We start from the raw sequence: 21,423 nt of genomic DNA on the forward strand, positions 1-21,423 counted from the left end.
AAAACCTTCCTTCCTTTTCTCACCCTTGTCCAGTGCTGTGTGGGCACCACTAGCAGGCAGCCTCTGCAACCAGTGTCCTGCAGACATGGAGGATTGGTGCAAGTGGTGGGAAGAGGGGGAAGGGCAGAAGGAAGAAGAGTGTGGGAGGGAAAATGAAGGAGACTGAAAATGGGCATCAGCAATTGAGATGCAGCATGGGGAGATTTGAAGAAAGTAATAGTGCTTGCATAAGCAAGCAAAATGATAAAGCTGGACATTAAAGATGCTGTAGCTGTGCATCCAACAGTACATATTTACCATAATGCTGCTTCTTGCACTTCTGTTTTATAATAGCATTTCTAAGTGCTGTGGAACTGCTATGGTGTAATGATTTTATACTTTAGTCAAAGGAAAAAAAAAAAATGGGAAGGAGAGACAATGTGACAGCAGTGTTGACACCAGTTTTGTATGAATTCTTTTTTCCCTGCAGTGGTGTCCTATTGAGTTGTAGGTTGTCTTTGGCCAGTTTCTTAATGCTGCTGATGATTCATTCCCATGCTTTGAGAGTATTTATGATGCTTCTTTTATTGTTCATCATCCATTTGGCTGCTTTTTATGCTGAAGTTTGTATAATCTTCTGTTTTTATTTTTTGACTGGAGTGTGAAATGTGCTAGTCATCTTGAAGCATACAAAACCATAATGGAATATAAAATATGGATGGCCTCAAAGTGGGAGAATGCATCTGGAACTTTTTACATAGTAGCAGTTGCCAGCTTTCTTTCAGGCATCAACCCTCCTCCTCCTCCTCCCCTCTTAAAAAAAAAAAATAAAAATGCTTTAAAAAGAGATTATTTTTTTTCTACCTGTAGTGAAAAATGATGATGATGTTGTGCTTCTTTTAAATACTTCTTGTGTTCAAAGTGTTGCACAGACGTGAGATAACAGATATTTCATCTCCAGAAGGGACAGATACGTGTCATTTTGATTGCCAGCACCTTTCTTCACAATTGTTTTGCTTCTTCCCCATATGAAATAACTGTGGGACTGGTGGCAGACGAGGGGAGGGTGGCAGTGTGTGGGCGCTTAGGAGTTGGACAACTCTTGTCTCCTCTACCAGTGCACAGTTACAGAGGAAAGACACGTGCCAGGTGATGGCTGGGGTCGCTCTGAAAAGAGATGGTGTGAAAGAGCAAATTTAGCCCTAGGGAATGCTATTGCAAATAGCAGAGTGTGATAATTCACCAAATCAGTCAAGTTAACAAAACAGTGGTGCATGCCTGTTTTGAGTGGGAGGTGTACAAGACGGGGACCGTCCTGCTGCCATGCCCAGGTGACCAGAGCTGTACTGATGGCACATTTCATATGTGCCCAGCCTGGCTCTGTGCCACTGGCAGGAATGCTTTCTGCTTGAGGCCTACAGGTTTCCTAACCAGCTCCTATGTTTCCCTTTCCCCCCTCTGCTGCCTGACACATGCGCACCCCAGGAGGCTGTGAGCTCGATCTGGCCTGCTTCGTCCAGCTGATCAACGAGATGGGGGGGATGCAGCAAGTGACTGACCTCAAGAAATGGAACAAACTGGCAGATATGCTACGCATCCCCAAAACTGCACAGGACAGGCTGGCCAAGCTGCAGGAAGCCTATTGCCAGTACTTGCTCTCCTACGACTCCCTCTCCCCCGAGGAGCACAAGAAACTGGAGAAGGAGGTCTTGCTGGAAAAAGAAATCTTGGAGAAGAGGAAAGGACCTTTGGAGGGACATTTGGAGAATGCCTACAAGTTCCATTCCTTGCCCCGATTTGAGCCCAAAAACGGACTCATCAACGGCGTGGTTCACAAAAATGGCTTCCGCAACAAGTTAAAAGAGGTCGACGTCCCACTGAAGACGGGCAGGCGGCGGCTCTTCGCTCAGGAAAAGGAGACCACAAAGGATGACGAGGAGGAAGAGGAGGAGGGAGTTCTTAGTGACTTACACAAGTGTATATACAAGGTAACGAGGCAAGCTCTGCTGGTTTTCTTGTGCAGAATTGCCCTTGCTGCGATCTGGGTTGCACCCAGTTTTGGGAAGGTGGTGGGCTGTCGCCTTGGGGCGGTCTGTTGGCTTTGTTCTCATCTGCCTGCTTCTTGTGGCATGTCTGAATATTGGAAGGTGTTACTGACATGCTGCACTAAGCTCCCTGCTCCGTCTCCTTGTGAGAGGTTCCTTGGACAACTCTGTCCAATTATCCTTGCGGACACAATTTTTATTTTCATTCTATAGTGACATTTAGAGCAATGTTCTGCCTTCTCAATCTCGCTTCTTTGCAAGTCTCTCATAGTAGTAGCAGCAGTAGTAGTAATGCTCCACATCAAAAATAGCGTCACTGGCAGTGCACTACGTTTAGAAAGGGCAAATTGAAATGCAAACACTGTTTTCATCTCTGATGCCAAATTTTGCTCAGCACTAACAGTCACATGAGTGCTTAGTCCTCCACATGTCAAGTACACCCATTTACAAAAGAATGCTGACTCTTTGGCTGTATTCTATTTGGCAGTCTCTGACTCTTGAGCAGTATTTGGCACTGCAGCCTGCAGTACAGTTTTGAGCTGTGTTGAACTGTTAAGCCAAGCTCGGGGAGATATATAGCATTCAGTGTCAGTGCCCAGTAAAGGAATACTCCGTTCTTCCCTTCCCAATCTTGCTTCCATCACTGGGAAATGAAGCCAGATAGCCCGAAGTGGCTTAGTGTTAAGCTATTTAGAGACTGCATGAGCTCATGACTCGGGCTTTAAAAGCTTGCTACAGGTTTCTTTGCAGCCTATTATGATTTGCCAGCCAAAAATTCTTTTGTTTGGGAACTCTGTCCTCAATCCTACCTCTGAAAAGCAATCTCTTTGCTGTGCTCCTATTGGACAGAAGCTTATCTAATGACAGCAGCATTTGTGAATATACTGAAGTGGCATTTCTCTGCTTAACATACTGTTCTTAATAGTGTTAAATGAAAAATTCAATATACCTTCCCCAGCCTCTGCTGTATGAATCACTCCAATGTGGTGGAAGGAAGTATAAATAGAAGAAATCACGCAATGATCTTGATGCACTGGAGTAACTCTCAAGACCTGTGGCATGAGCATTGTTCATTCGTGGGGTGTTTGATAAGACTTAAGCTGAGAAGGTGCTTGGCTCAAGGAGAGAACAGGCAGAGAGTACAATACAGAGATTTACAGAACACGCATTTTAATCCTCCGTTCTCTATTTTTCATGAAGTGATGGTTTCCTTGTGCGTGTGTGTGTGAACAGGGGAGTGTTACCTTCCTACTGCTGTGTTTCTAAGAGGATCTAAATCTTTTCCAACAGAACACATCCTCGTGTTCCAGTTTCAGCAGATGATGGGATTATAATGGTTCCTTTCTAAAGCACATTTCTAATTCTCATGAAAACAAAACCAAAAACCCACTCCTCTTCTGTAAAAGTCCAGCTCAATAGAGTGTTAGAATATCAGAATGATATGGGTGTAGCCCAGTTCAGACCATACAGTCTATACCTTGGACCATAAGGAGAGGTCATAAATTCAGGGTTTTGCACAGTGATTTTTGCAGTCAGTATGTGCTTGAGCTGGAACACGTTTTTAGAAAGAGACATGCAGTCTTCCAGGAGCAGTTGCCATTGTATCGCATGTCAAGGTTAGAGTAAATCTCCTTTGTGTTTGGCTGATTTTCTGCCAGGACTCCCAAATTATTTTCAGTGTTGCTCCTTTCCAGGCTGTAAGGCCTGCTGTGCTTTTAAATGTATGCTGCAGGCTGCTGCGCTCGCTTTCTTTGCTCCCTAAACGTAGGGCTTTTCTACTCGACTGTGATACTGTGTTGTTGTCAGTAAGTACACAAAGTAAATTGCAGTCATCAAAGAGCTATCTGTTGCAAGATTTTCACTATCCTCTTCTTCCCCAGCGTGAGCTCTGAAAACAATTTAAAAATCTGTAGTGGGGCTGACTGAAAACAGAGTGGTGGTTGTTGTACAGGACAACCCGAAGGCTTTCTAGCAGACCTGTTGCATAGACAAGCAGGAGAAATCACCAAAGGCAGTTTTATCAGACCTTGCAGAGAACTGGCCCAGAAACCCCACGTGGAATTCCCTTCAGCCAGGTTTGCTCTCTGCTTAACAGAGGTCTCCCATTCTCACCTCCAGCCATGGTGGAATCTCCATTGTCTGCTCATTTTTCTGTCCCTTTAACATCTTGAAGGTTTGCAGCACTGTAGGATCTTTCCTGTAGGATCACTGTAGGATCCTTCTCTGTGCCTTCTCTCTCCTTTCCATACCAGGAGTCTCCTTTCCATTCCAGGAGTGCTGACCTCCATGCAGATTTGCTGATGGTGCCCTGGGTTTATTCTCAAGGCTTATGCAGAGACCACAAGAAAAAGAAAAAATCAGAAGAGGGAATTTTGTCCCTGAAGTCATTGTGTGTCATATTGTCACAGCAGCAGAGACTGCTGGGTGGCTTGAAGCTCCCAGGACAGCTGATGAACCTTTGAAACATTTTTGGGGGCATTTTGAAGGATATTTTACTTTTTAACACCTAATTTTGTGTTCTGATCAAGATGCTCCACTGGACCGTTTAAAGTTATTTTCGGAACAATCATTAGAAAAGTTTGGTAACATCCCTCAGATTAAAAAAAAAAAAAGGAAAACAGAAGAAATAAGACAGAAATCTCTCAGCCACTGCATTTACAGCTTCTAAGAGGCTAAAAAATAGCAAATTAGGATTAAGGGAAAATTGGCAAATGCGATTTTAAAGGGCTGAACTGTTGAAATTTTTCTTTTTCTTCTTGCTTGCTGCAAATCTGAAAAAAGGGAGGACGTGCTTTATCTTGGAAGATCAGTCCTCATTCTTGCTCCTCTTTGTAAGATGAGAGAAAGCTGCTGCAGTGTTTGTTAGCATGCGAGCCGTGATGTATGTGCTCAAGTTTGACGACTGTTGGTGCAGGCCCTGCATTTTATGAGAGCCTTTGTTTTAAGAGGATGCCTCAGCAACTGATTCATGAGGGCATTAAAAGATGAAGGAAATTGCTTATTGTATGACAGAGCATCCAAGTTTATGGGAATTGGAGGGCCCCAGGACGCGGGCATTTCATAAACTTTTGTTACAGCTGATTGCATTGCGATCAATTAAAAAAGTGACAATATTACAGCTATAGGAGCTGAGCAAAGTGATAGATAGGCTGCTGTGTGGTCGTTCTCAATTTAGTCTTGGGCACTTGTGGTGCTCCTGCCTTCAGTGCCTGCAGAGGATGCTTCGCAGAGCTGCAGCTGTTACAGATACATAAGAGCGGGTACCCAGAAAGTTAGATGTAGCTCAGACAGCAAACCACGTCATATCCTCTTCTCATGTAGCTGGTGTTCTGCAGCAGTGCCAAGAAAGATGCACTCATTTGGCAGTTTTACTCTATTTTACTTTTCTCAGCCTCGTAATGAGTGGTTCCTTGCAGTTGTGCTATTTTTACATGCCAACTTTTTTGTGTTCAGATTATTACTGTAATCTCAGTAAACTCTATTTTTTGTGATCCCCCTTCTGCGTCATACAGTACTGGTTTAATGCTGAACATTACTGTTAATTTTCTATATTGTTTTTGTCCATTTCTCTCTATGTCAAGAGCATAGCCACCCAGCCCTTGGGACCTGAGTCTGAAATTCAGGTAGGGTTGGGTACTGCTTCATTTGCAAGGTGTCATAGACTGCGAGGTCATGTGTCCAGCTGCTGTAGTTCTCAAAGAAAGGATGCTGTGCTGGATGAAGCAGTGTACGTGGCTTCCTGTGAATGCTCAGTTGGTCTTTTAAAGGGTTGGTTCGACAGCATTGTTTTGACAGGTGAAATGTCATTTAATGTGATGAATCTTCTCTAAGTTTTGAGAAACCGAATAAGAAAATATCACGTGCTTCCTGAAGATATTTTTCTCTTTTGTGATTAGAAATTTAGCATGTAAGGAAAAGAGTGAGGCCAGGGGCGATGGAGGCACCTCCTTACTTTCACTTCTAATTTTATTTTCCTTTTCCACAGGGTAGGTCTGTTTCTTTAACAACCTTCTACCGAACAGCAAGAAACATCATGAACATGTGCTTCACGAAGGAGCCTACAGTAGCTGAAGTAGAGGTGAGACCAGCACAAGGGGTGGTAAATGTTTTCTGGTGTGGAGATTGAGCGTAGAGGTTCATCATAATCGGTGTTTAGAAACTACCATTAGCAGTTTAATGTGGGAGATATCTGGTGTGGGAGAAAAATGTTTTATTTTGTGTAGGTAGGATAGTGATTCTTCCCTTCAATTTCTTTTTTTAACGTTTTTAGTAAAGGTGTTGATGAATGAGAGAAAGAATTATTAGTATATTTTGCAGTGAAGCATAGGAGCCAGGGGATTTAATTTCTGTCTTTGCAATCCACCAATGCTTTTAAATATTTACAATCACAGAATCATTAAGGTTGGACGAGAACACTAAGCTCATCTAGTCCAACTGTCAGTCCACCCCCACCATGCCCCTAAACCACATCCCTCAGTGCACATCTACACGTTTCATGAACACCTCCAAGGATGGTGATTTCTCCACTTCTCTGGGCAGCTCGTTCCAATGCTTGGCCAATGCTTCTCCCTTCCAAGACAAAATTTTTCCTAATGTCCAACCTGAACTTGCCATGGCTCAGCTTGAGGCCATTACCTCTCATCCTTATTTCTGAGTGGTGTTTTATGTTGAGTTACGCTGAGGTGATTTCTGGGACTTGTATTTTAATGGGAGGCACCTTGTTCAATGAATTCAAAACCCATCACCGCTTTCTCTCCTAACAGCAAGAATATTGGCGGTTAGTGGAACAGAAAGATAGCCATGTAGCAGTGCATTGTGGAAAAGTAGATACCAACACCCATGGGAGCGGCTTTCCTGTGGGGAAATCTGAACCATTTTCTAGGTAAGGTCACCAAATTTGTCCCATTTGTGTAACCAGATGTGGGAACTTGCTGCCAGCAGGGCAGCACATTGCTGGCTTGGCAGCAGGAGCATGGTGCTGACATATGTTTCCCTCTGTGTCCCTTTGAACAGGCATGGGTGGAACCTCACAGTCCTTCCTAATAATACAGGATCCATCCTGCGACATCTTGGTGCTGTGCCTGGTGAGGAGGATTCTTTTTCTGTGTTTGTCCTGTGTGCCCTCTAAATGTGGTAGTGTAGTTATCAAGGCCTTCTCTCACTCCTTCCAGTCCTTCTATTGAGTAGCTGCCCAGGTAGAGATGCAGTTGTAAGTAGCAGTCGGTACTTGTGGGATGGAAATCAGGTTTGTAGATAAAGAATTAATGAACAGCTGAGACCAAATACCTGGGAGGAACCAGTTGTGCTTGCAGTATCACTTGTGTTGTTGTCAGTACATTGGTGTCCTTGTTTTGTGTCAGCGAAGAAAGACGTACAGATTTCTTGTGTGCAAACCTAGACAAGTGTTGGGTAAAGCTGTTTTTTAAATGAATTGTTGCAAGTGTCACGGGCTCCAGCTGCATCTGTGCCATTAGAAACACAAGTTAAATCCAGTCACCTGTACAGATGTTGAGCCTGGACCATGCCAGTTGGGAAAGAGGATTTATGTTTACGTGCATGTATGCACTGGACCCTGTGAAGCAGTCTCTTCTGACCAATAGCATTGAGCCTGCATTATGGATATTTGTAGATAAACAAAAGGATAAAACTTCTTGCAGCTCTAACAAAATAAATGTGTTCAAGGTCAGCATATTCATCTGGTTGAAATTTCAGTAGTGGAAAATGCTGGTGTCATTAAATAAATTATTCTTTGTGAATTATTCACTCTGATAGGCAGACTGAAAACAGCTCACAGGTAGAAGAATTTCAACTGAAACGCCCTCAAACTGTCTTTAATTAGAAATTGCAGTTACTGAAAACTCATTTTCAATCTCTGTTTCAGGAGTGACAATTCCTTGGCTAAATATTGGCATGGTCTTTTCTACCTCATGCTGGTCTCGAGACCAAAATCACCTTCCATACATTGACTACTTACACACTGGTGCTGATTGCATTTGGTAGGTATTACCATGTTTGTTTTCATGCTCACTACAGTGGCTCTCTGTAGGCTGATGTTAACAGCAGTTTGTGTAGTACCTTTTGTGTGAATGAATGTCATCTAGAAGTGGTAGTCTTCATGATTGCAGATTATACTATGTTTTTCATTAAATCTGTAAGCATTAAAAGTAAAAGTAAGCATTAAAAGTAAGCATTAAAAACTTTCTTTCTTGGAAGAAAAGTTTTGGTTTAGCTTCTGTGACCTGTTCTGAGATACTTAGCAGTGAACTGTTTCTGCTTGAGATAGGGTTCAATCTGTAGGAAGTTTTCATGAGATGGAAACTATCATGACAGCTAGTCAAGGTAGGCTTATTACCCAAGAGGATCGTCAGTGAGAACAGTGAACAGTAAGCAATATAACTGTTTCTTGACCAGAGAAAATCAATTAAATGGAGAACAAAAGTTACTGAAATGCTGACCCCTCCAAAGGTGAGAAGCCAATTGCCTTTCAGCAGTTTCAGCAGTTCTTTAGAACCCTGAACAATGGGAGCTCATCGAGTAGTACGACAGGAGAAGGTCTGCAGGGCCTGAAGTGGATGTGCTGCCCTGCTGCCACACTACTTGCAGAGTCAGCAAAGGCCTTTGCATCCAGGAGTCCCCATGGAGTGGCAGTGGCAGCCGTTCTTTGTTCATGCACCTAGCGTGCACTTGGTCACCTTTAATGCCTGTGCTTCTCAGCTGGTGCTCCTGTCGAGGGTGCTGACCCAGCTGACTCTGCATAGCCCAGAATGAAGGGTTCCAAATCTTGTCAGAAACATTTAAAGCTCCTTGATTTCTCTAATTTTGGCTCCTGCTGCATGTGCTCGTTCCAGGACAGAGTCCTTCCTGGCTGCCTGCATGGCTGTCACATGTGAGCAGCTGTCCTGTCAGAGAAGGAAAGTTCTTTTCCTTGTCTGCATCCCTTGCATAGCCTCTGCTCCTGGGGTGCTGCTGCAGGAGTACCTCTCTTTAAATATTTAAAGATGAAGAACTGTTCTCTATGTGATCATACTAAGGGATAAACACTGGATTATGCTGTGAATTTGGAGGCTATCTCTTTCTGTCATGGGCATTTCATGGTTCCTATGCCTCTTGTGTCTCAGGAATCTGTAATCTTTTATTACAATATGCTACAGAACAAATTACAGCGCAAACTACATTATTCTCAACCCTAGGAGAGCCTGTTTCCCTCTGTGACATAGGTATAGGCTTCAACAACTGTAAAGTACAAAGAGAAGACATTCAAGATATCTAGGCTAAGTTCTGAGGTGTGCTTGTCAAAATGCAGTGTTTTGGTGTTGAAAAGATTTGAATGCAGCTGACCAGCATTTTAGGGGAGGGTACTACTTCTGTTTTTCCAAGCCAAGAAGAAGAAATCAAAAAAGCCATTTAAGTGTGTAAGTAGACCCGTCATAGAGGGGGTAACTTATGTACAGACAGCCTCAGATGTACTTAGAGAGATTGCCTTGGTGAAACATGGGTAATAAACAGGAATAACTCAGAAGAAAGAAGTAAAACTACTTTGTCAAAACTATTCTTCTGTGAGGCTGCCAGGCTGCGTTGTCAGACTGATCTGTGTTAGGAGGCATCTTCAGAGCCCATTAAAGAGCAAACATTAAAAAGAGAAATAGTGTTGTTTGCCATGACACTCAGAGGTCTGTACTGCCTCCTCACTTCACATTTTTGATAGGTACATCAAGATTTGCAAGTGAACGAGCTGGCAGAATATGCCATAGCTCAAAAGGATTTCATTTCCTTCAGTCCTGCCAGTGGTGAGACAATACCATGCATTTCAGAGCTGCTCCTCCTCTTCACACATCCTTTCTGTGCATTTTCCTGGGCCCATGGTTTGAGGAATTACAGGCTTGAATCTCTAGACTGTTCCCACTGTATTTTCTGACTCTAATAGAGCCAGAGTTTGAATTTAAAGTATTTTAATCTCCATTAAAATGTCTTGTTCTTGTGTAACTAGAGTAATGTTCTATACGCATGCAGCTGTTCTGCAGCACTCACTGTTGACAAGGCAGGTACTGAAAAGTATTTGATACACAGTTTGCCTTTAAAATTGCTGTTGGGACATGATAAGTTTCTTCCACTGCACTGCTCTGAAATCCTAGGATTTCTTAGCAAGGTCCTAATCAATGTCAGTACACTTGTAAGTAGTCAGTCTATGTGTGCCTGGGCAGCTGGCTCATTAGAGCCTGTGTTGCAGCTACAGTAAGCTGTAGGAGCAGATATTGTCATATCTTCTGGCAGTCAGCTTGAAGATCAAGAAAGAAAAATCAAAGTAATCGTAAGTACAGCGAACAATAATGAGATGTTCCAATCATAGGAAGAACAGCCTCCTATAGATTCATCATATGATGCGTGTGGAGTTGATATTAGTGCACATCACAAGCAAACATTCTGACAAGGTCTGTAAGGTTGGCAGAATGAAATTGGTGGTGAGACCTGGACAAATGACAAAGGAACTGAGTTCTTTTCCCCAAAATCTTTCAAGATTAATTCTCTTCCACTGCTTGCCAAGCCTGAAATAATGGCTTTGTTGTGCGAGTAGTGTGGCGGCAAATGGACTCCAGATTGAGGTCTTAAAGTTTGAAGTGAACTCTGGTAAGTCTTGATAAATTAGGCAGTGCTTTTTATTTGCATGACCATAACAAATCTAAAGAAAGGAATGTCACAGATAAACCCTACCATGGCAGCAACTCAAGGCAAGTTTGGCAACCCCAGGATTTGCGTTGTGTTTCCAACCAAGCTGTGCTGCTCAGTTTACGGTTGTCAGGCATCAAGTGCCACATCTTGGGAACAGGCATTTCCTGGCTGGCCATCAGTAAGACTCTTCCAGTAGGGCGTAAGCAGGAGTGGGACATTGAGTAGCAATGAATTGTCACAGTTTTGCATCCCTGTTCCCAACTAAGTAGCAGTTCTCCAGATGTTTGGAGCCAAATCCTGACTCTTCTTTGTTACTTTCTGTCATTTCTGGGAAGAGAGCGCAGAGAGCACTGCAAGTTTGTTGACTTTAGAGGAGGACATGCAGCTTTACAATATACCCTCTGGTTTTAAATCTCTCTTGCTGTTCTGGCTGCTCTTAGTCAGGTCTTACATTTGTTGAAAGGGAAAAGATGTGAGATTTGTTTAGTAAAAAAGGAAAGAAGGCGTTAGGCTATTTAATGTACTAACGGTGTGATTTGTGGTTTCTTGATTGTTATGAACAGAAATTGTTTGTGCACACATAATAAATATCATTTGTGATAAAAGAGTACATATATCAGTGCTGAAGAGATGCGAACTTCTGCTCATAACGAGGTGTTCCAGTGCCATTAAAATGCTCACCACGCTATTGCTGATTTTTCTGCCCCGATTCTATAGAACGCTGAATTTCCACTGTTTGGGGATTTTGTGTCCTTTGGCATCTAGTGAACACCATCAGACTGAATTTAAGCAAACAGCTTTCCATTGATCCTGAGTGTTTTGCAAAAAAGATCTGTGTGGGAATGCCTGTGTTTAATTTCTTTCTTTTAATCAATGTCCTGGTCTAAATTGCCTGTTACTGGGGACCGTTATTTATTCCACAGTAAATCTCTCTCTTTTCCTCTGACAAAACAACAGGTATTGCATTCCTGCTGCGGAGGAGAACAAACTTGATGATGTGGTACATACCCTGCTGCAAGCCAATGGCACTCCAGGGCTGGAAATGCTTGAAAGTAACGTAATGGTAGGTTAACACTGGGGGGAGATATTCCCAGTTGAGAATCCAAGGGTAATAGAAGACCAATGTTCAGACTTCTTTTTTCTCTTTAATTTACATTGACGCTGTTGTGAAAATCTGGACATTTCATACTGGCATCTTTTTTTAAATAAAGCTCATGTGTTACAACATTGAAAGAAAAAACAAACATGACAGAGCTGTAAATGTCCACTTAAATGTTGGCTGTGATGTATTTGAATTCACAAAGTGAGTGCTTTGTAATCAGTTCATCTGTCATGGCTGACGTTTTACAGTAACAGACATGGATGGGAGAAGCCAAATACTTTGAAGGATTTCAAAGTAATTTTTTTGGCTCCCCTGTTTATTGTATAGATTGTAATTTCCATTTAGTGCATTTAAGAATAAATTTGGGAGCCCACAACAAATTCCTTGGCTGTCCTTGTGAACATCTCTAGCAGAAGTGTAAAAGCAAGATGGATCCAACAACAGGTCTGTCCAAAAAGAGAAACAAATGGTCCGCATTACTTTTTACAGACAGCATGTTTTTGGTCTTCGTGTTTTGGGGTTGTTTGGCAAAGGGAAGCTTAAACTGTTGTGGTTTCAGAAGAGACACAGGTAATTCTTACCCCAGATACCTTAAATTTCTGTTTGCATAGAAAGGAAGAGAGAAAGGAAACTGAGCAGAGCTGTTAGCAGAGCGTAGCTTTTCTCCAGAGCAAGTAACACGTGGCAGTATCAGGGAAGGAAGAGATTAAACTGTATGGCAGACTTCTGACTTTCGTTTGTTCATTGCTTTTATGTCTTTCCAGATCTCCCCAGAAATCTTGTGTAAGGAGGGGATCAGGGTGCACCGTACTGTACAGCAGAGCGGGCAGTTTGTTGTCTGTTTTCCTGGATCCTTTGTGTCTAAAGTGTGTTGTGGCTATAGTGTTTCTGAAACAGTGCACTTTGCTACCACCCAGTGGACAAGTATGGGTTTTAAAACAGCCAAGGTAAGTTGAGAAAGGGAGTTAAGATGGATTCAGCACCCTGCCATCTAAAACAACAGCAGAACAGACATTCCAGGACAGATAGTGTTGATACTAGTGCAACTGTGTCTATTTTTGTGGAGCGTTGAAAAAGGGAAGAAAAAAAACACAAACAAAACAACCCTGAAGGCATATGGTGACACGGTGTTTGCAGAAAAGCAAGTGAGTTAATAACTGCTAACTAAAAACTTCTGTATATTTAAAAAATCAGAGGATTGTTACGCCTGCAGACCTGTTTGCAAGGAAGCTTTTCAAAAATCCCATCAGAGCTACTGACAATATATTGTATGATGCTTACTACATTTTTTAGGTGATGTTTTCTAGAACCATTAGAATCTCAGGTGCAAGTATCTGGATAACTGTGCTTATTAGCTTTTATGGTAGGCAGAGTCAGTTAACACTCACAGCTGTACTGCTTGTCTTTCTCTGCCCCCTTTATTCAGGAAAAGCTGTTGATCAGGGCAATTTCAATTTTAATCGACTTGAAAGCTCTTAGGTTCTCTGACCAGCCCAACTGATACCAAGCTGTATATAAAACTTCCAATCCCTTTTTCACACAACTAACTGAGGTTGACTGTCTGCAAAAACAAACTGCCAAACTGCCCAGGAGTTGTTTTCTTTGCTCAGTTTCTGTGTTCTGGGACAAACAATGTACGCGGCTAATTGTGTGTCCGACCTCCTCAGATACACTGTGGGTTACAGATGCTATTTTGATCCTGTTTTCTAGCTAAGCCAATAGTAAATTATTATTTACAGCTTCAGACCAAGCGGTTAGAAAGTAATTTAATATAATATGCCCACACCTAGGTTTTGGTTCTTCAGAGTTCATGGATTTCTTCCAGCCTGGCTCTACTAACTGTATATTATCTTACTTTGAAATAAAAGTTATTTTACTACAGATTTATTCTGGGGAAGGTGGGAATTGTATATGTGTGTAGGTAAGGAATGAGAATCCTGAACTAACCTTTTGTGTCTGAAGATACACTATTATATTATCTTCATATACTGTATTTATTGCTGTACCGAGTACTTGTTCGATATTGTGAAAATGCTACTCTTGTGAGACAGAAACCACTATGCAGCAATTAAAAAGCTCTTCCTGGTGCCTCAGATTCTGAAGAACAGTTTCTTTTGATTAACTTTTAAGAGCTTTGCACTGGGTAAATATGATATGACTGAAAATCCAGCAGATGCTTATCTATGATAACCTTGGAAATTGAAGTCACAGCTCTTACAAACTTTACAAGAACCACAGATGTGTTTATATCAAAATAACTCTGGAAACACCTACTACATTGCTCTTTTCCGTCTTTCTTTTCCTCCTCATCTTTCTTCAAACTCTCCTATGTTCTCAACTCTCTTAACTTTTGGAAATTCTTCCTTTGGAAGTTCTGCCTTTCTCAAGGCACTTTGCCATTTTCAAAAGCTGACCGGGATTACGCTTTTCAGAGATGATGAAAAGTTCTGTGTAATGAGCAAGATTCCCCTTTTGGACTGTTAATGAACTCTGACAAACAACTGCACCCTACTGTCTTTCAGTTCTGGACAGCAATATTGACAGTTTTTAGCTGTTTGATATATTAACCTTGTTTTCCCTCTGTGATACTGTGACTTGATTTTTATAGTGACTCTTTATATAACTAAACAATGTTGTTTCACTTCATGTATTGAATGACCACTCAATCTTCTTTAATATATGCAAAAATGAAATTCTGCATCTGAAATTGCATTGATTCCAGTTCATAAGGACTTGGGATAATCGTTGGGGTAAAGGGACTTTGTGTAAAGCCTCGTGTAAAGCAACAGACAGGTTTCACCAAAGATTGATTGGCACAAAATGTCAAACCAGGTTGCTGGCTTTGGAAAAGCACCCAGAGAGCATTTGAGATTTTAAACTGAGGAGGAAGCTTAAGGGTATGGAAGAGTTTGTTTTTTAATTGCAAAGGGGTAACTCCAAATAAGGCACTTTGCAGAGGCAGTAAAATTCACTTAGGAAAAAATAGGAAAACAGGAAATTGGACTGAATAAATGCCCACTTGTCTGGAGGCATGGAAATGAGTTGGGATGTGCAGTTTTTAGCAAGGGTTTTGGTAGCACAGGCCAGAAACTTGGTGGAAAGAAGAGACTTTGCAGGTAGTGTAAAACAAGAAGTGCATAGGAGATGGAGCTAGTCGTCCTATTGGAGCAGTGCGGCTGTTAAACAAGAGGGAACTTACAGTCAAACCAGATGGGTTTAACTCTGTCGTAAGGAATATATAAGGAATATATGAGGGATATAACTTCTGAGCACTGATCTTCCAGTCCAGAACACTGTGCTCCTGACTGTCCAACCACATGCTGGCAGGGCCTTCATGTGTTTCCCTCCAAGCTTTTAGTTTGGGTTAGGTTTGTGTTTTTAAAACACCACACAATGATCACTCCTTGATTTTTGTCACAGAGCTGGCTTAGCCTGAGCGGATGAGGTTGCCTTCAGATGAAGCAGCAATGAAGGAGGCACTCCAGAAGTGCACTTGGCAACCAGCAGTAACAGTGATATGGCCTCGGGACTTGGCTTGACTGCTCTGAAGTCAAAACATCAGGCTTTCCAGGCACATTCCTCTGTGTTTTGGGGTCCTTAGCATTGGTCATACTGCTCTGCACATCCACTCCTCCTGTTTTGTAGTGCTCAATAGCACAGACGCAGAGTGTGTCAAAAGGAGATGGAATGGGAAGCGCAGTGATAATGGAGATGCTGGTGTCCCTCCCCAGCTACATAATGGTGGTCGTGTTCAGTGTGAGATACCAGAACCAAATTGGCTTCAAGGAGCAGCTAGTCAGGAAACCCATGTGAGGAGAAGCTGCCATCTCATTTCCCAGCAATGTTGGACAAACCTTTGGTGGTTCAGAATAGCTCTATCAGAAAGCTGCTCTGTGATGGTGAGCAGACATTACAAAGTTGTGGTGTTTCATTTCAGAAGACAGCCTTGCGTAAAATCAAGGAAGCTTGTTAAACTGAGAATGCAGCAAGAAGGATCAAGTGTTTGCGTGCAGCCTAGAAATTGCTTTAAGATGCTCTATTAGAGGGTCACAGCACAACATATGCACGTTGCCTAGCAAAAAAACAATTTCAGAGGTCAACCCCCCCCCACTAAACTTGGCATGGCTATACACTGTGAGAAAGGAGTCCATTTGAAATAGGACAAAAAAAAGCCTCCCTTTTGTGTCCAGAAGTTCAAAATGCAAATAACACAAGTGCTCGCCCACCCAGAGCTCTAGGAGGATGAATGTAAACACAGACTAATGCGGGCCAAAAAGAGATTCTAAAGAACAACTTGCTAAAGGCGAAAGGAAAAGAAATACATAAAAGAATGAGAAAGGGGCAATCAAATGCAGCTTTTGTAGAGAGTTCATGCCCTCCAGGCCTTGAAACTTTTTGAAGGGTGTATGGACAAAAGAGATCCAGTTGACAGAATCTGGTAGTGTTCCTGCAAGATTTTTGGTGAGGTTCCTCAGAAAAGGCTTTTAAAGAAACTAATCTGTCACACAAAAACTAAACTGACTACGGATAAGCAGGGGATGGGGACACGTGATCAGATCATGTTGTGGAGCGAAGGCTCTCACTGTGCCCCTCAGGAAAACCAGTACAGCTCAGCACATCCATAACTAAGCTAGAAAAGGAAGTGCAAAGCAAAACTGATTTTTTATACTGAGGATGTTAATGTTACTCTAACAGCAAAAATTAAAGCAGTGGGGTGTTACAGAGAGACTTCATGAGACTGAGTGGTCTGAGTGCAAAAATGGTGGATGAAGTTCAGTGCTGATAAATTTATATTAATTACACGGGAGTAAGAAAATAATCCTAATTTGACAGACACAGTGATGGGCTCTGAACAAACTCTTGTAATGAGGAAAGAGATTTTTGGCTTCCTGCGTAACTGTTGGCACAGTGCTCCAGAGAAGTTTAAAACAAAACCTATATGTTAAGAATTACAGGAGCAGAATAGAAAACAGAGCAGAAATGTTGCTCTGCCACTGCGTGGACTCACTGTTGGCCGTGACTTGAATACCATGCAATTCTGAATCACTAATTGCAGAAAGAAGAGACTGGAACTAGAAAAAGTACAGCAGAAACTGATGATTAGAGTTTGAATTAGCCCTGTGTTAGATAGAAGAGCATGGAAAATTGATGAAGAGAAGCAGATGAGAGCAAGACCAAATATGAAGTAGCGGGGAGATGACTGTGATTATGTGAATGTTCAGTGTCTCTCATAATATTAAATAATGTAATTAAAATAAATGATTAGGCAGCAGGTCAAGACCAAGCAGAACTCTGTTTTAAAATACTTATCTGTGTATTTCAGTACTGTACTGTACATGGATTCAGGAATTCAGATAAAGGCACAGATGCACTGAGTTGTGTCACAGAACAAATGTGGTGGCTCAGGTCCCTGAGCTGCCAGCCAGCACAGCAATACATTCCCTTGCTGTGGTGTTCTGCACTTTTGGTGGCTGTTCTTAAGCAGCCCCACGCAATATACAAAGCAAATCCAACACACAACAAAACTCCCACAGCTCCCAAAAGTGCAGCTGCTCCAACCCCAACCTAGCTCTGCCAAAGAGAGTAAATACATTGTGAAGAACACTTCTCTTACCTGTGAACATCCTTTGGATGCTTTTGTGTCAGCAAGGGTTATTAATTCATCTTAGGATAGATCTCGCTATCATTGCCATGCATGCAGTCTGTGCTGTTATAAAATGGTGCTGACGAAAGAAATACAAGAGCACGTGAGAGGATTAAAATAGGGTTAAAAGTTTGAGGTTGAAGATGAATCTTTTCTGTTTGTGATGAGTAGATGCTTAACTAGTAACCAAATGGCACCTTCACATTACATTCCAGCATTAGTGTCATTTGAAGATTCTCAGGCTGTGTAAGACGACATATGCCTCTTCAGACATAGGGAAACTTCAGGCTTCTTCCAGTTGCAGAGTAAATCAAGTAATTTACCTACATAAAAAATACAAGAAGGGCTGAAGCTACCAAAATCACTTAGTTTGCTTTGATGGGGGCCAAAGGCCAAACTTGCAGCTTCTACAGAGAGCAGCTGATACAAGGTAGAACTCAACAGAAGTGAAGCTCTCTCTTCTGCCAGTTGTCTCCTTTCCTTGGCGTCTGCCTGTTCTGTGGCTATTGTCTGTATTTCTTAACCATCTGTGGTGTCCTTGCTCTCAAAGATGAAGAGTGATGACAGTCTTGTGCCTCCAGCAGGTCAGAAGAGATCTTACCTCAGTTGCTGAGTAGCAGTAGTGCGTTGCACATGAATGCATTTGGTTTAGGTGTTAAGTTTATTTTGTGGCGTTGGTTCACTTTCAAAGCACGTGCAGAAAATCTCTTTCCTTAGTCCTTCCAACAGAAAGAAGTGGTCCCGTTTCGCAAAGCATTTGGGTACTTGGCTTTCCACTGAAAGGTCTGATTTATAACTAGCATTTATTACAGTGCAGAGTTGGTTGTAAGCTGGCTTTCAGTTAGGAGCATAAACGCTTTGCTTGACTTGGACTACAGAAAACTTCTACTTTTTGTTCTTTTAGAAGGCTACTTTTTGCTACGCTGAATTAATCCTGGATAACATTTTCGTTTTCGAATTTGCTGAAGGACTAATTTGGAACTTTCTGTCTCAGGAAATGAAGAGACGACGTATAGCCAAACCATTTTCAATGGAAAAGTTGCTTTATCAAATTGCAACAGCCGAAGCAAAAAAGGAAAATGGACCGACTCTGAGTACGATATCATCACTTCTTGGAGAGCTCAGGTAACGAATCGGGGCCTGTTGTACCTCTTTTCTTTTCATTGACAGACTCCAATTGTGGATAATGTAAGTAACCATTTTAGGCACGTATCTTGCACCTACTTAACCAAGCCAATCCATCTGAAGACAGCCACATGGGGAAGAAGCAATTTCCTTGGCTGATGTGAGGGTGCCCGTGGTTAGGATGTCTTACTCTAAGAATTCCATACTTCTGGCACCGTCAAAGAATTAAATTACGGATTAGCTTGGGTTTTTATTTTGTTGATCCTTGGTGCTGAGAGTCAAGATTTCCTGATGTGTTATGTGGGCTACATGGTGCCAAGCAGTTAAGTACCACTTAGTTTTTAACCTCTTGGCACCTGCAGCCACTGTCAATCCATGCCAGTGGTGTGGGTTTTGCAGCAGGAACCCTTGTCTTCAGCGTCAAGATTGTACACTGAAGTTGTAGAATGTACTTTGTATGCAGAGATGTTTTTTTTCTTAAAGCAGTCAGTGAGCAGCTTATATGCATATGAACACGTAAGAACAAAAGCTTCACGTTCCTTTTTCTCTCCACAGTGAGTAAGGAAACATGTTTAGGGTTTCTCTTAAGATAGGTAAAATAGAAAATATGATGTTGCCTGGCTTCCTGTGTAATGTTCTTCTCTTTTGTTCCCTACCATGTAGTTGCTACCTATCTTTCAAGTTTGTGACAACTGGTACTCGAGATGCCAAGAAAGTTTTGATGAATGGAATCTACAAACTGTATTTAACTAACTAGCATGTTCATTTGGAAAGTTTCCAGTGACATATTGAAGGGGAATACAGCCCATGTGTTGTTTTAGTGTTCAGAAAGAAATACAAAGAGGTGTGCTGACTCCCCCTCCCAGGTGTGCTGACTGCTTTACCTGCAGCTGGTTCCCCTGCAGGAATAATCACTTCCATGTGCACTTTTTTTCCTTGAAGAGGAAAAGTCTGCAAGTGTGAAAGGTGAAACAGAGATGTTGGTGCTCGCTGTAAGAGATCACATCGACCTCTATCAGAGTGGTTCTCAAACTTGTTCTTATACTGAGGTTGGAATTCTCTGGAGAATATCAGTCCTTCCCATGGCTGCTTATGTAAAACAAAACCCCAAACCTGAAAAGCGCAACCAAAGCGGAACAACGCACCATATAGATGTTTTTTTCTCTGTTCTGTTTTGCTTGTTTGTTCTGTGTCTCGCTGCCTCCTCTCCCGACCTGCCATGCCATTTGCTTAGCATGGCTCTCCACCCATCTTCGGCTGTGTCTATTCTCCCCTTCCATCTGCTCAGCTCACTCCACGCTGCTGCGGCCCGACCTGCTCCCGCAATGCTGTACAGTTCCGTACAGGACGCGCTGGCCACCTTGCACACACAGCGGGTGGAGGGCGGCCTGAGGGCTCAGTGGTTGTTCTTAGTTGATATCTCCTTCTTTTTCCCCTGGGTATGCAGCAAGGTCTTCGTCTTTTGGCACAGCCGCTTGCCCTGCTCCCCCTTTCCTACCTGAAGCACCTCCTGGCAGCAGATCCTTGGTTCTCTGGCCTCCTGCTGAAGGTGGCTGTGTTACTCCTGGGGGCAACGGCTCCTCCTCCTCAAGGTGGCTTTTGGCAACTTCAGGAAAGGCAGCCGTGTTGTCAGCCACATGGCTCAGCTCTCCACACGCCCCGGGCACCCACCGACCTCGAGGAAGTACTCGGCAGCCCCCAATGCTTTGTGGAGCAGTTTGAGAACCACTGGCTTGATACAGTGGTCACCTTTTGCAGTTAGGCAGCATTCCTGTGGTGCTGGCTGGCTCTCAGCATGCATAGGGTATGGCACCAACCTCCAGCAACACTCAGGTCTTTGCTGTGTGCAGTTACGATTTCACTGACGATGGTGGTAAAAGGGTGACTGTGGTTGGTTTTGTGGTGCTACGAGGAACTATTGGTTTCTGATTGCATCCAATGTTCACAGGGACACGGAGCTGAGGCAGCGGCGGCAGCTTTACGAGGCAGGTCTCCACTCCTCGGCGCGCTACGGCAGCCACGACAGCAGCAGCACGGCGATGGATGGAAAGAAAAAGCCTCGAAAGTGGTTGCAGTTAGAAACATCAGAGAGAAGATGTCAGATTTGTCAGCACCTGTGCTATCTGTCCATGGTGAGTACAGTCCTGAGCCGCTGCTGTGGTACTGTGGCCCTCTGTTCTCTTTATAACAAATTGCAGATTGTAAGCGTTGGAGAGAAAATGCATGACTCCGAGGTCATCTCAGGCGCATCACGTAGGCTGCCGGTGTTGGTTGTGTCACCTTAGGTAGCAGTGACAGAAGATAGGGGTTAGCTTCAGCTAGCCTTCCCCTGTAAGGAAGGAAGGACTGAAGGAGCCATCTGAGCCACTTTCTGACACCCACAAGCGTGTCTGCACTGCAGAAAGAGGTAATGAAGGTACCTGTAGGCTGCCAGTAGCAGTAAATCATAGCACAACACTTCCCTGGATGAGCAAGCAACAAGAACGTACGCCCTGAGCCACAGGCACACAGCCCATGTGCTGGTTGCCCTGTATGTCCCCTACTCATTGAGCTGAGATGCTGTTTGACAACCTCTGTCTGAAAATGGAAAGTCACACATTTAACTTTGTCAGAAGCAGCTGCCTACTGCTTGTAAAGGTGTGCTGGCCACTGTGGCAATCGTCAGGTTCTTAGCTGTATGCAGAACAATCAGAAAAATGGCAATTTCAATATAAACACAAAAAGCCCTTCCTACAGCTCTCTGCATGCATTTAATGCCAAGAGTAAACATTTAAATAACTATGATACGGCATCTCCGTATTCAGTCCTTTTTTTCCTATAATCTTTGGGTTTCTTCCAACATAAATATTATTTTTTAATGG

General features: G+C 42.8%; 1 protein-coding gene across 2 annotated transcripts in view; it reads left to right on the forward strand.

Moving 5' to 3' along the window:
• Window positions 1–21,423, forward strand: part of JARID2 (jumonji and AT-rich interaction domain containing 2) — a 203,343-nt gene that overhangs the window by 177,610 nt on the left and 4,310 nt on the right. For both annotated transcript variants that reach the window (XM_042869275.1, XM_042869276.1), the window contains exons 8-16: window positions 1,465–1,967; window positions 6,010–6,102; window positions 6,788–6,906; window positions 7,038–7,108; window positions 7,906–8,020; window positions 11,649–11,754; window positions 12,558–12,740; window positions 18,432–18,562; window positions 20,511–20,694. In XM_042869275.1, coding sequence (XP_042725209.1) covers window positions 1,465–1,967; window positions 6,010–6,102; window positions 6,788–6,906; window positions 7,038–7,108; window positions 7,906–8,020; window positions 11,649–11,754; window positions 12,558–12,740; window positions 18,432–18,562; window positions 20,511–20,694 — 1,505 coding nt within the window. The remainder of the gene's footprint in view (window positions 1–1,464; window positions 1,968–6,009; window positions 6,103–6,787; window positions 6,907–7,037; window positions 7,109–7,905; window positions 8,021–11,648; window positions 11,755–12,557; window positions 12,741–18,431; window positions 18,563–20,510; window positions 20,695–21,423) is intronic.

This window comes from Lagopus leucura, unplaced genomic scaffold, assembly GCF_019238085.1.
Source record: "Lagopus leucura isolate 7727_CA_CO unplaced genomic scaffold, USGS_WTPT01 Super-Scaffold_100002, whole genome shotgun sequence".
NCBI classification, from domain to species: Eukaryota; Metazoa; Chordata; class Aves; order Galliformes; family Phasianidae; genus Lagopus; species Lagopus leucura.